The sequence below is a fragment of the Athene cunicularia genome (genome assembly GCF_003259725.1).
Source record: "Athene cunicularia isolate RWA chromosome 9 unlocalized genomic scaffold, athCun1 chr9_part1, whole genome shotgun sequence".
NCBI classification, from domain to species: Eukaryota; Metazoa; Chordata; class Aves; order Strigiformes; family Strigidae; genus Athene; species Athene cunicularia.
The window spans coordinates 10,284,018-10,295,650 of record NW_020799110.1 but is presented as its reverse complement, the minus strand read 5'-3'; the positions used below and the strand labels follow the sequence as shown (position 1 = coordinate 10,295,650).

Below are 11,633 nucleotides of genomic sequence, written 5' to 3'. Positions count from 1 at the left end.
TGCTCTTAAAAAAAAAAAAAAAAAAAACACAAAAAAAAAAACCACAACCAAAAAAACCCACCCCAGTATCGTTTTTGAAAAGAAACTCCAGCAAATAAAATTTCTCTGAAATAATCAATACTAAATCTGGGAGCCCAAATTTCAATCCTCTCAATCCTGCTACATCTCCAGTAAGTCCAGGAATCTCTAAACTTTTACTGACTGGCATCTGCTTTGCCTGACTCTTAGATTCCTCTAATCTTTTGAATAGATCTTTCTACTCAGTGGTATTGAAACTTTTTACAAAATTCAGTGAGTTACTTCAGATCACAGAAGTAAAATGAAAAATAGTTATTTCCATTTTACAGTTAAAATAAAATAGAGATTAACAGACTGATACAAGCAAAGTTGAGTGAAAAGGAATCTCTAGCTGGACACCCAAACTAGAGACTCCCAAATTAGATGCCATTCTGGACATTTTACTTGTATCTACTGTGGCACATGATCAGCCTTCCTTCTCTTAAAGACTCATATTTAAAAAAACCCAAATTAATTAACATATAATGTTCCACTATTATAGTCTGGTAAAACAGTTCAGACTTCACAGGTTTTTCTGCAGCCTGAAAATTCTGGTTATAGGGACACTGGGGGACTTGGACTGTAGTGAAGCTAACTTACATCTGCTGAAGATTTGCCCATGTAGTGGAAAGGGGCAAAAAGACTATGCAAATCAATTAGTCTAATTTGTCTTGGGGTTTTTCTCAGACTTCTATGGACTTTCTTTTTAAATGCTGATTATTCTGTCATTTAAAGAAGCAATATGCTGCCTTGACAAGACTGGTCACTTGAACTATCTTACATTTTCCCTGCAGACATTTTCTTGCCTTAGTGTGCAGGTTTCTGGGTAGGTGATGGCTATATAGAAGACAGCCCTGATGTTCCAATACCTTGTGAACTCTATGATCCAAAAGTAATGTACTTAATCAAGTGTAAAGCGAGAGGTGATTAAATTTTTCAGTACTGTACAATGCCTGACTGCTCAGAAATGCATCTTTTGATGTGGTGCAGAGAATTGGACCAGTTGTCTGATTTATCAAAAAACGACACTTTAGTAATCTGAAAAGAGAGCCCCAGAAGTGTTTAACTTTGATCTGAAGCTTTAAAAATATATTTGTTTGTTTGCTTGTTTAATTTGTTTGAATCTTAAACTTGGGACGGTGTCAACTTGACATCTTGCGGAAGCATTCCTTTTGCTTTTTTTCCAGATGAGGTTGAACAGGGGCAGCAAGTTTCCAAACATCACTAGTTGTTCTAAGCATCCAACCAAAAAAAAAAAGAGAAAGCAAGAAAGAATACCATCAACGCACCTTTCCACTGTGGTTTATATGAATTATTGAGAACTGAGATTCAGTGGAGCCTCAATTCTTGAGCATAGAATCAATACTATATTTTATATAACAAGGGCAGTAAACTCAGCTTGTTCTACTTCCATCACAGTGAAGCCTTGTCAAGTCTCTCAGGCAACTAATTCACTGGGGCCAAAGTCTAACACTCCTGACGTGAAAGGTGGATTGGAGTGTTTTGAGGTGGATTGAAAACTGGCTGAATGGCTGAGCCTGGAGGCTGGTGATCAGTGCACAAAGTCTAGCTGGAGGCCAGTAACCAGCCATATACCCCAGGGGTCAACAGTGGGGCCCAGTCCTGTTTAACATCTTCATTAATGATCTGGATGATGAGGCAAAGTGTATCCTTGGGAAGTTTGTAGATGATACAAAACTGGGAGGAGGAGTGGCTGATTTGTCAGAGGGTCGTGCTGCCATCCAGAGGGACCATGACCAGCTGGAGAAATGGGCTGACAGAGACCGTATGAAGTTTAACAAGCAGTCTGAAACCCTGCACCTGGGGAAGAACAATCCCATGCCCAAATATATGCTGGGGCTCACCTACCTGGAAAGCAGCTTGGCAGAAAAGGACCTAGGGGTCCTGGCAAGCACCAAGTTGGACATGAGCCAACAACATGCCCTTGATGCAAAGAGGGCTAACGGTATCTAGGCTGCACTAGGCAAAGTATTACCAGCAGCTTTAGGGAAACGATCATTTATTCAGCACTGGTGAGGCCACACCTGGAGTGCTGTGCCCAGTTCTGGGCTCTTCAGTACAGGAGAGACATGGACATACAGTGCAGCAAAGTGCCACAAAGATGATTAAGGTACTGGAGCATCTCTCCTATGAGGAAAGGCTGAGGAGAGCTGGGACTACTTAGCATAGAGAAGACTTGGGTGGGATCTTAATGTATATAAATACCTGAAGAGAGAGTGCAAAGAGGATCGAGCCAGGCTCTTTTCAGTAGTACCCAGTGACAGGACCAGAGGGAATGAGCACAAACTGAAATAAGAGGTTCTGTCTTAACATCAGGAAACACTTTTTTACTGTGAGGGTGACCAAGCATGGGCACAGGCTGCCCAGAGAGGTTGTGGAGTCTCCCTCTTTGGACATATTCAAAAGCCATCTGGGCAACTGTCTCTAGGTGGCCCTGCTTGTGTAGTGGGGTTGAACAAGATAACTTCCAGATGTCCCTTCCTATGTCAACCATTCTGTGCTTCTGTGATTCTATGAAAGACTTGTTCACATCAGTGGAGTTGAAATGTGACCTTCTGTTCAGGAGTCCAGGTAATTCAGCTCACTTTCTTGTGCTGTAAGAACTATTTGCAGTCACTACTAAAGAACAACTTTTTACTATGTCCCAGACATGAAAGAGAGAGAATAGATCTGCACTGAATTCAATGAACGGTTATTTCTGCAATTATTGCCTCTTGAGTGAGGGTGCGAAAAAGGGCCAGTCATGACGGGACACAGGCCTGCAGGGAACTTCCATCAGCAATCTCACTTTCAGAAGGGAAAAGTTAGACAGAAAAGTGTGCCAGTCTGTATCAAAGAAAGGCTCCTTAGCCATATTGCCTGTAGACAAACTACCTGACTGCACTTTCAAACTCCATTCCCAAACATAAAAAACAAATATGAATTTCCTCACACATATCACAAGTCACCCAAAAAAGTGGTTAGCTGCAAACATTCTGCATTGCACTAAACATCTGCACCTGTTGGAAGTTTACCTCAATGTTTCATATCAGAAAAGGAAAAAGGGAATTACAAGATTCACAGATTAGAAACAGAACTGTGGGTTAAAAGCAAAGAGTAAAATACAATCTTTCTAAATAAATTTGCTATGATTCAAAAGATAACCCACAAGAAATACTCCAAGTGTGTTTTTGGGACACCAAACCTTCATCCTTTAAGTGTTCCAGACCAAAGAATGCAAATGATCATCCACACAACACAACGAATGCCAAACAACACCCGCTTCAAGCAAGAGGAAGAAACAAATCATGCTCAGAACAATTTTTTACTGCGAGAGGAGGAGCCTTTCTTTTCCCCAGGAATCTCTTCAATATGCAGATCCTACTATACAAAATTCACCTCATCCCACACAGCTGAAAGAAATAATTCCATCTTTTTTTGTCTCTTCCCATTCTCCTGCTTCATCGCTTAATCTGTCCATTTCTATTTATGCTGTTTTCTGTATTTACAGATTCTAGAGAGGCATGACTCAAGACTGCTACTTCCACAAACCTTTTAGCCTCACTCACACTATTGTGCAAGCTGAGGAATACTTGCCTAAAGTGAAAACTTCTAAATATACTGAAGTCCCCCTATTCATCTCAAGTCTGCAGCTAATTCTTGAAGTCCTTGAAAATGACAACAGAAATTCAGATATTTTAAAGTCAGAAGGGAACTTTACTATTCTGCAACCTGATCACCACCATAAAATGGATCATAGAAACCTACTCTAAAATTCCTGAAGGAAAAACTTTTCTACTGGTTGAGCCAGAGCCTATCTAGCTAACGTCTATCTAGCTAAAGTCATCTTGGCTTAAATTAAAGATTTTTAATGCTGAACACATCATAGAAACTATATTCTGCTCCATAGAACATTTTTGCTATCCAGTCACTGTTTCGTAATCACATACACTGTGGATATATATACAAGCTGGGGTCCAGCACTCCTGAGCATTTAAGCAACTAATTTTCATCTGCATTCTACTTATAACACTTATGTGCCCTTTAGGATCTTCTGCCAATTCCTTCAAATCTGTACAACATATTCCAGAAAAATTTCTACAAGACGCCTGCTTTGCAAAGTAAAATTCCAGAAACTACTGGAAGTATTCAGATTATTCAGAGAAAAAATGAGCTGATGCAAAAGATTTAGAAACTATGTCTCATTTCCTATTCCAAATGAATTCAGTAGCAATACAATTACATTTACTGTTGAATGTGATCCTTAGCACTGTTTCAAATTCAATTTTCTAATTTATCCTGCCACTGATCTCACAATTTAGACTGGTGTCTGGTGAGATTTGGGCCCTAACAGAATGTGTCCTGTTTACAAGAAAGCTTAATTAATGTTAGCATCTCTACAGATTTAACAGGAGGATCACATTCCTCTTGCATGTACTGTATTTGGTTGGTAAAAGAGCATCTAAAAATTGTGTTTCTTTTTTGCTGACGCTTTCTTCTTTAGCTGCTTTAGCAGACTTTGCAATATCCTACCTGATAAAATTTACTTTGGCCAATATTAATCAGCCAGTTTGATGTCCTAACATTTACTTTTCTCTTCTGTTGTTTGCAATGCCTCTTTGTACGGGGACAAATATCAGACATGCGCTCATGAAAAGTCTGTGGTATGTACTATATAAATGAGAGCCCAGTTCTAGCTACCTAGCTACCATCTGAACAGTATTCTTAGATCTTTATTTCTGAAAGGGATTGGTTTTCTTCAGGTGCCATGAAGGCACTAGTAGCTTTAATACTGCTTGTTCAGCTTCCAATTCACAAAGCTGTACCAGCAGCTCCCCCTGCTCCCTTGGGCTGTGATGACCCAGAATCCGAAGCAGCAGCTGAAGTAGCCGTGAGTTATATTAATGGCCACAGTCATCACGGATACAAGTTTGCCTTAAACAGAATTGAGAATATCCGCGTGCTACCCCAGGTAAGTGAGGAGCTTGCAGGCAGAGCACTATGTTAACCTGGAGATGCTTGGAAACGACCAACAAGCCTTGCCAAGGGCTGTATCCTCACATGGGGTAAATCAGCATGGCTCTGTTGATTTAAATGGGGCAATGCCACCTGATAGCAGCTGAGAATCCAGGTCACTGGAATGTATCTCTCAAATTGCAGAACAGAGGGTGAGAGAGAAATGTTCAGATATTTTTGTACGATGCTGGAAAGGGCTCAGTTTACAAATGCAATGTGCTTGCTAAGGCAGATCATTCAAAGTGCTAATTCATGAGCCCAGTAGCTAATCTGGAGAAAAACTGTGAGGATAATCTTCATGATGCAGGTAATTATTTATTGGCTAAATGCATACCTATCATAACTCCATGCTATTAGTGATTTTGTAGTAGGCATTAATTTTACCTAATATCCCATTGAGCTGACAATGAAGCTGAATTGAATTAACTGCAGCTTGTAGTCTCATTTTCACTAAGATCTACTGACATCATTGTAGGCATCTAGAAAGGCTGTAGAAGTAGTCATGAATACAATGTATGCACCCATTCAGCACCTTTGATTCTCTCAAAACATTGAAAATGATCCCAAATATTAACAAGAATGAAACTCCTTGGCTGTTTTCTACTTGTTATGAGAGGATAGCAAAGTCATTTACAAGAGACTAAAACGGACATTAATGAGATTAGAAGTGTGCCCACAGTTACCTACACAAAAACACTGGTGACACTGCTTTGCTCATATTTAATGCTTTTACACTAAAATAACTTCATTGGTTTAAATGGAATCACCCATGACTCAGACCTCAGAGTCAGAGCTAGGGAACCTCACTTCTGTCCTTTCATTCACACCTTATGTTATAGTTGCAAAGGTTCAAGAACAACCATAAAATATCCTGTAGTCCATAAACAACGTGAGTATTGGGGCTGGAACTTAGCTCATGCAATTCAGTGTAATTCCAATGGACTAAATGGGACAGGCCATGTGCACCAGTGCTTATTTGGTATCTGGTTATAGAAACACAAAGTTTTTTCATCAACAAAGACAGCTATTGATTTTTTAAAACTACCCAACAAAATAAAATCAGGTTAACTTAAGAGAACTGACCCACTACATACAGGCTGGACTTTTCAAAATTTATGGGCCAGTTCTTAGCTGGAAAAAATCGATGTGACTATTTTGACTTATTCCAGCTGAAAAACTGGGTCCTGTTTTTTATGAAGTTAAATAGTAAGGACATATTCAGTTACTCTAGTGTATACCTGGAGCTATCCAATGACAGTCAGCAACAGTGCAGTGCAGCCCCAGGGAAGAAATCTGGTGATGTTTTATGAAGTAATTATTACAATTTCTGTTGTTTAGGGTTTTTTTTGTTTTCTTCCAGGGGCTGAATAATGACATAATATTTCTTGAACTTGACTTATTAGAGACCAAGTGCCACATTCTCAGCCCTACACCTCTTGCAAATTGCACAGTAAGGAGCTTCACAGAACATGTGAGTACCTAAACCACTACTAGCTCTGTCCAAAGGTGAATATTCAGTGTGTTGATGCTAGAGGCCAGGCTATCATCAGTTAGATTTCTAAGGAAATGTTACATCACTGGAACAGTCTACAACCACCCAATCACTTGTAACCTCCTTTTTGATTTCATTGCCTTCATGTCATGAAGGATTTCGCTCCTGGATTTCTTTCATGTCCTGTTATGCGAAGAGCACAGGTCTCTGTCAGCACAACATCCCACACACAGTTCATGAACGCCATGGGGCCTTGTTTAGGGGCTCCAGATTCAGTCCTCCATGGTCAGCCCAGATGTCATGGCCTTGTTGCAAACTGTAGACAGGGCAGGTTGTGAATCTGTGCAAACACAACTTTCCCTGGGCTACATGTGGGGTGTTGCCTAGTGAAATTCCATCAAGTCTAGTCACCTAGTCCTAGTCAAGACTGCATAAGAGCTGTTCCCTTCAGAGAGGGCTCTGCCTTCAAAGTAATGCTCGGCTGGAATTTACTGGCCTCAAATATTTTGGTCTTATGCAAGTGTGAGCCAACAGTGAAAAGCTTTCCTAAGCAAAGCAGTGGAAGTGTTGTCTGAGCACAGGCAGCTCTGGTTTCTAAGCAGAAAGCAGAATGAGCAGTTGACAATTTAAGCCTGCTGTTTCTAGAACGGGGCCCAATTCACAGAGCTCATGACTGAATTTGAATCATGATCCACCCCTGTATTCACCAGGGCTCAGCTCCCATTTTCCATCTTGGGGGAGGTAACTCTAACTGTTCCCTCTTCCCAGTGACTCCAGCTCTGCCTTTGACATCTCCTCCCCTGCTGGATCATGTTGCATGTGAACCAGCTCACACAAGGCAGCACACTCTGCTGTTACCATGGCCACTGACCAGCTGAGATTAGAGAGAATATTACCAAACAGCTCTGCAGAAGGTCTTAATTCATAAGTATTCGTATTCTTTGCTCTTTATGAGAGAGGAACCCGAACCAAATGTCCATAATCTACTCTGGCACTTCTGATACTTTTGAGATCCAGATTTGGATCCAAATTTTGCAGCTCTAGTCTGCCTTTTACAAAATCACAGACACCAGGACACGCCTAGCAGCGCCTGTGCAATCAGACTGATTTTGCCAGGAACACTCAGCCAGGATCTGTTCTTTTGAGTTTAGAAATAGTCGCCCTTTTCAGAAATTCCTCTTTATCTGAACGATGTAACCCTTTGATTTTTCTCTCTCTAGGCAGTTGAGGGTGACTGTGATGTCAAGTTGCAGAAGCTGGATGGAAAGTTATCTGTACTTGCTAGTAAATGCCACTCACATGCAGGTAAAGACTTTGTTCTTTAGGTTTGAACCTAGAGGCTGGAGTATGATTATAGCAGTGGTTACAGTTCACTACAGCTCTGATTCTAAAATGCTGTGTATAAATATGGTGTAAAGGATAACAGTTAACGGAGTTTCTAAACCCACCTGTTTTGAAAGAAATTTCTTCCCATTTTCTGATTTCATTCACCTACAAACCCAGCCCTCTCTCTTTGCTTCTCTTCACTATGACAATTAAGATATTATGAGTATCTGGGGAGCAAATCCCAGATTTGACCTAGAGATTGCTGATATTGAGGCTTTTCACTCAGGAGTTTGGCCTCAAGAACTTGATTCCTTATTGGTCTGAATCTGCTAGAGCTTGTTGATCTTTAGAGTCCATTTACCAGATGCATCTTATTTACTAAACACAGCATTTTCAATATTGCCATGAGAAAGCAGAATCTCTATTCTGCATGCTCTGTATGAGATCTCTTTGCTCTGTATGAGATGTCTTCAGTACTACTTTCAAAACTGGTGAATGAATGAAACAACGCACACAAACACAATTTCAATAAATAAAAATATTTTCATTTTTTACCATTCCTTGTGTGAGCTGAGACATCTTTTCACTGGTGTCATCGATAGTTTGCCAGAAAGAGAACTGATTAAAACCTAAGTAAGAACATTCAAAATACCCTATGGAAGTCCACAGCACTTTCTCTTGCAGGAAGATGTGAATGTCAAAAGTGGTGTAAAATACTGCCATCTGTAGTCTGCACTGCAAAAATTCCTTCCGCCGTAACTTGGGACAGACCATGACACAGTGTTTTGTGGGACTGAATAGGTCTATAATGCCTTTCAAAACAACCTACGATCTGATTGTAATATAATCTGTTTGGGTCCTCCTGCAGACTCAAGTGAAGATATTCACCGACTCTGCCCTGACTGTCCCCTGCTGGAAAGTCTGAATAACACCGACGTATTAGCAACCGTTACAGCTGCGCTCAATGACCACAACAGCAAAACCACTGATGCTTACCTCAGACTCCTTGAGATCGGAAGAGCCAGAACACAGGTAACTGCTAGAACAATGAATGTCTAGCCTTCCATCTACACAGAATATTTCTTCTCTGGTAATTGTGCAGTGCTAGTTAGTTTTGTTTGCAAACAGATTTAGCTTGCTCTAATTTGCCCCACTGAATTGTGCTTAATTTCCCAAGCATTTTGTGTCATTTTAGCCACAGGATTCCCTTTCACTTCAGTGGGAAATGCAGAACTAGAAGCCACAACATTTACCTTTTATCTTTTCTCAGCAGCTCTGCAGCTTCACAGTGCAAAGTCAGTTAAACAATTTTTCTGTTTTATCAGTATCACCCAACACATACTGTCTCTGTTGAGTTTGCTGTGGCTGCCACGAACTGCTCAGCAGAAGAAGCTAAAGATAATGTGGAAGCTTGTCAACTGCTGCCTGACGATCAGTCAGTAAGTATGCCAGCACATCAGCCCTGATCTCCCCAGCATAGAGGTAGAAAAAGCAGCATGCTGTGATGCACTCACACTTGTGAAGGAACAGACCTTTGTGAGGACAGAAGTACAAGAGATGTATGCCATCATGATACACTTTCCAATATATAATTCCTAAAGCTGTATCACGCCTTTCTCTTCTCTCTGAGGTATTTGGACTCAATCCTGACATATTTCAATGTATTTCAAAAAGGCTTGAGGACCAAAGTGTCCGTGGCACAAAATACTTTTAATCAACAGAATATTTATCATTGTTTACTCTTCTTAACATCAGTTCCTGTGAAAATCAGGCTCTTTGTACTGGACAATACACAAACACATAACAAAAGGGCAGGCTTTTATGTTCCTACAATTTAAATGCTGCCAGTGTGCTTTATTTTCATAGACAGGCTGTTGTGAATTATACAGTATACTTTATCATGCTAAAATTCTTCTTTTTCTGATGAAATTGAGTCCTAGGCAGTTATAACGGGTGGGAACCTTTCACCTAGATTCCTATGTATTCTTTCCCTCCCTCATACCCAGATATAAAAAGGATCTTACTCTCGAAGAACACAATAATTTCACTTATTTGCTGGTTATGCATTTAAACAGCTTGGCTTTTAGTCCAAGACTAAAAAGCAAGCACTTTACTCCTCAGATAAAACATGAGGGAGATGTAGATATTTCTCAATGTACTGAAATTAACTTTTTCTCTTGGCTATGTTCTGCTTTGACAGAATTTTGGTTTCTGCACAGCAACAATGGTAACACGCCCCTTACAGGACCTCAAGGTGGACTGCCAGCTCTATGGACATCAGGTACCAACTCCAGATATTCCCTTCCTTTCCAGAGTATTCTAACCCACTAGTACTGTTTAGAAGCAATCACCCTTAGTTTACCTCTTTCACTGTAGACTGCATTAGCTATCTGTGATGACTTGAGTTTAACTTTGTATCTTAAAAACAAGGTAAAGTAGCTCCTGCTTATCCTGTGGATTTCTGTGCCAGGAATTGTGTCACCTCTGCCATCCATGCTTGACAGAGTTTGTCCTCCTGACCACCCGGGAGCTTCACATGTCTGGTAGAGCAAAGGGACCCAACTCTGCTCAGCTAGAGTGATGGGGCAGGTAGATGTAAACCATAACTGAGCCACTGTGGGAGATGAAATCAGGCAGGTTTTTTTGCTAGTAGTCCTTAGACATGACTGAATTCAGGGAGTCTGACTTGCACTGCTATACCAAGAGAAGGGAAACATATGCACTGGACCTGAGTGCTCTCCAGGTATGTTAGCTTCCATTTGGTCTGAGAAGGGCTAGGTGGTGGTTGAATACATCCTACAGACCAAAGCTAGCTGTCTAGGAGGTGTATGAAAGAAAGAATAAGATGGCTGGTCTTGAATCTTTCACCAGGTGCATAGGTGGCCCTGAAAGTTCCCATAGAATTTGGTGATAATGATCCACTGGATATTAAAAATGTGTTCCTGGGCTCCTGTGTATGTGTTCAAATGCAAATCAAACTTCTGTGATGGTCAGGAACATTTTGTACCTGGGTTGGAGGCCTATATGTAGTTAGGAGCAGGGAACCTAGTAAGATATCAATGACCTGTATACTGTAAGCCCCAAATCACTGAACAAAAATGCAAACTGTTTTTCTTTTCCAGCCTGGAGTTACCTACTCTCATCCCGGTCAAGATACATCAGCAGGACTGGTGCCCAGTGTTGGACAAGGCTTCATAAACCATAATCTCAGGCTTTCCCACAATAACCCTGTTGCATCTGAATCCAGCTCTTCAGAATTTCCTACTTCCATGCTCTCAGCAAAATCTGTAGCAAAGAGAGCAGTTGCAGAGGTTGCTCAGCATGACAAAGTACCTCGCCCGGTTGGCTTTGTGCCCCCTCCTCCTCCATGCCCCGGAAGGATTCGCTATTTCAAAATATAGGCTGTGTTACAGACATGGCAATACAGCTAACTAAAGGATCAGTGTGTAGCAGCAGGATCAACATACAGACCACAAGATAAAAGTGCAAATAGGTGATAATGCTTGACTGTGAGCCCAAATGAGTTTTACCCTCCAGAGAGCAGAGCTGTGGCCAGGATCTTGCAAAGGCCTGCTTCAAAATATAGGTGATTACAACATATAGCAGCTGTTTTCTCTACATACAGGGATGCTCTAGTTAAAATACAGAAAATATTGTTTCAATGAAACTGTTGTAAGACCTATACAACAGTTGTAGCTTTGTGATAGAAACACCACCCGAAAGGTCACTTCACAATAAAATG

At 40.8% G+C, this 11,633-nt stretch overlaps 1 protein-coding gene across 1 annotated transcript; it reads left to right on the top strand.

Moving 5' to 3' along the window:
* The first annotated feature begins 4,825 nt into the window (after positions 1-4,825).
* On the top strand, positions 4,826-11,599 carry AHSG (alpha 2-HS glycoprotein). Its single transcript, XM_026855116.1, has 7 exons — positions 4,826-5,029; positions 6,434-6,544; positions 7,786-7,870; positions 8,760-8,923; positions 9,217-9,330; positions 10,092-10,172; positions 11,014-11,599. The coding sequence occupies exons 1-7, from the start codon at positions 4,826-4,828 to the stop codon at positions 11,290-11,292; spliced, it is 1,038 nt and encodes a 345-aa protein (XP_026710917.1). The 3' UTR covers positions 11,293-11,599.
* Positions 11,600-11,633: the final 34 nt, after the last annotated feature.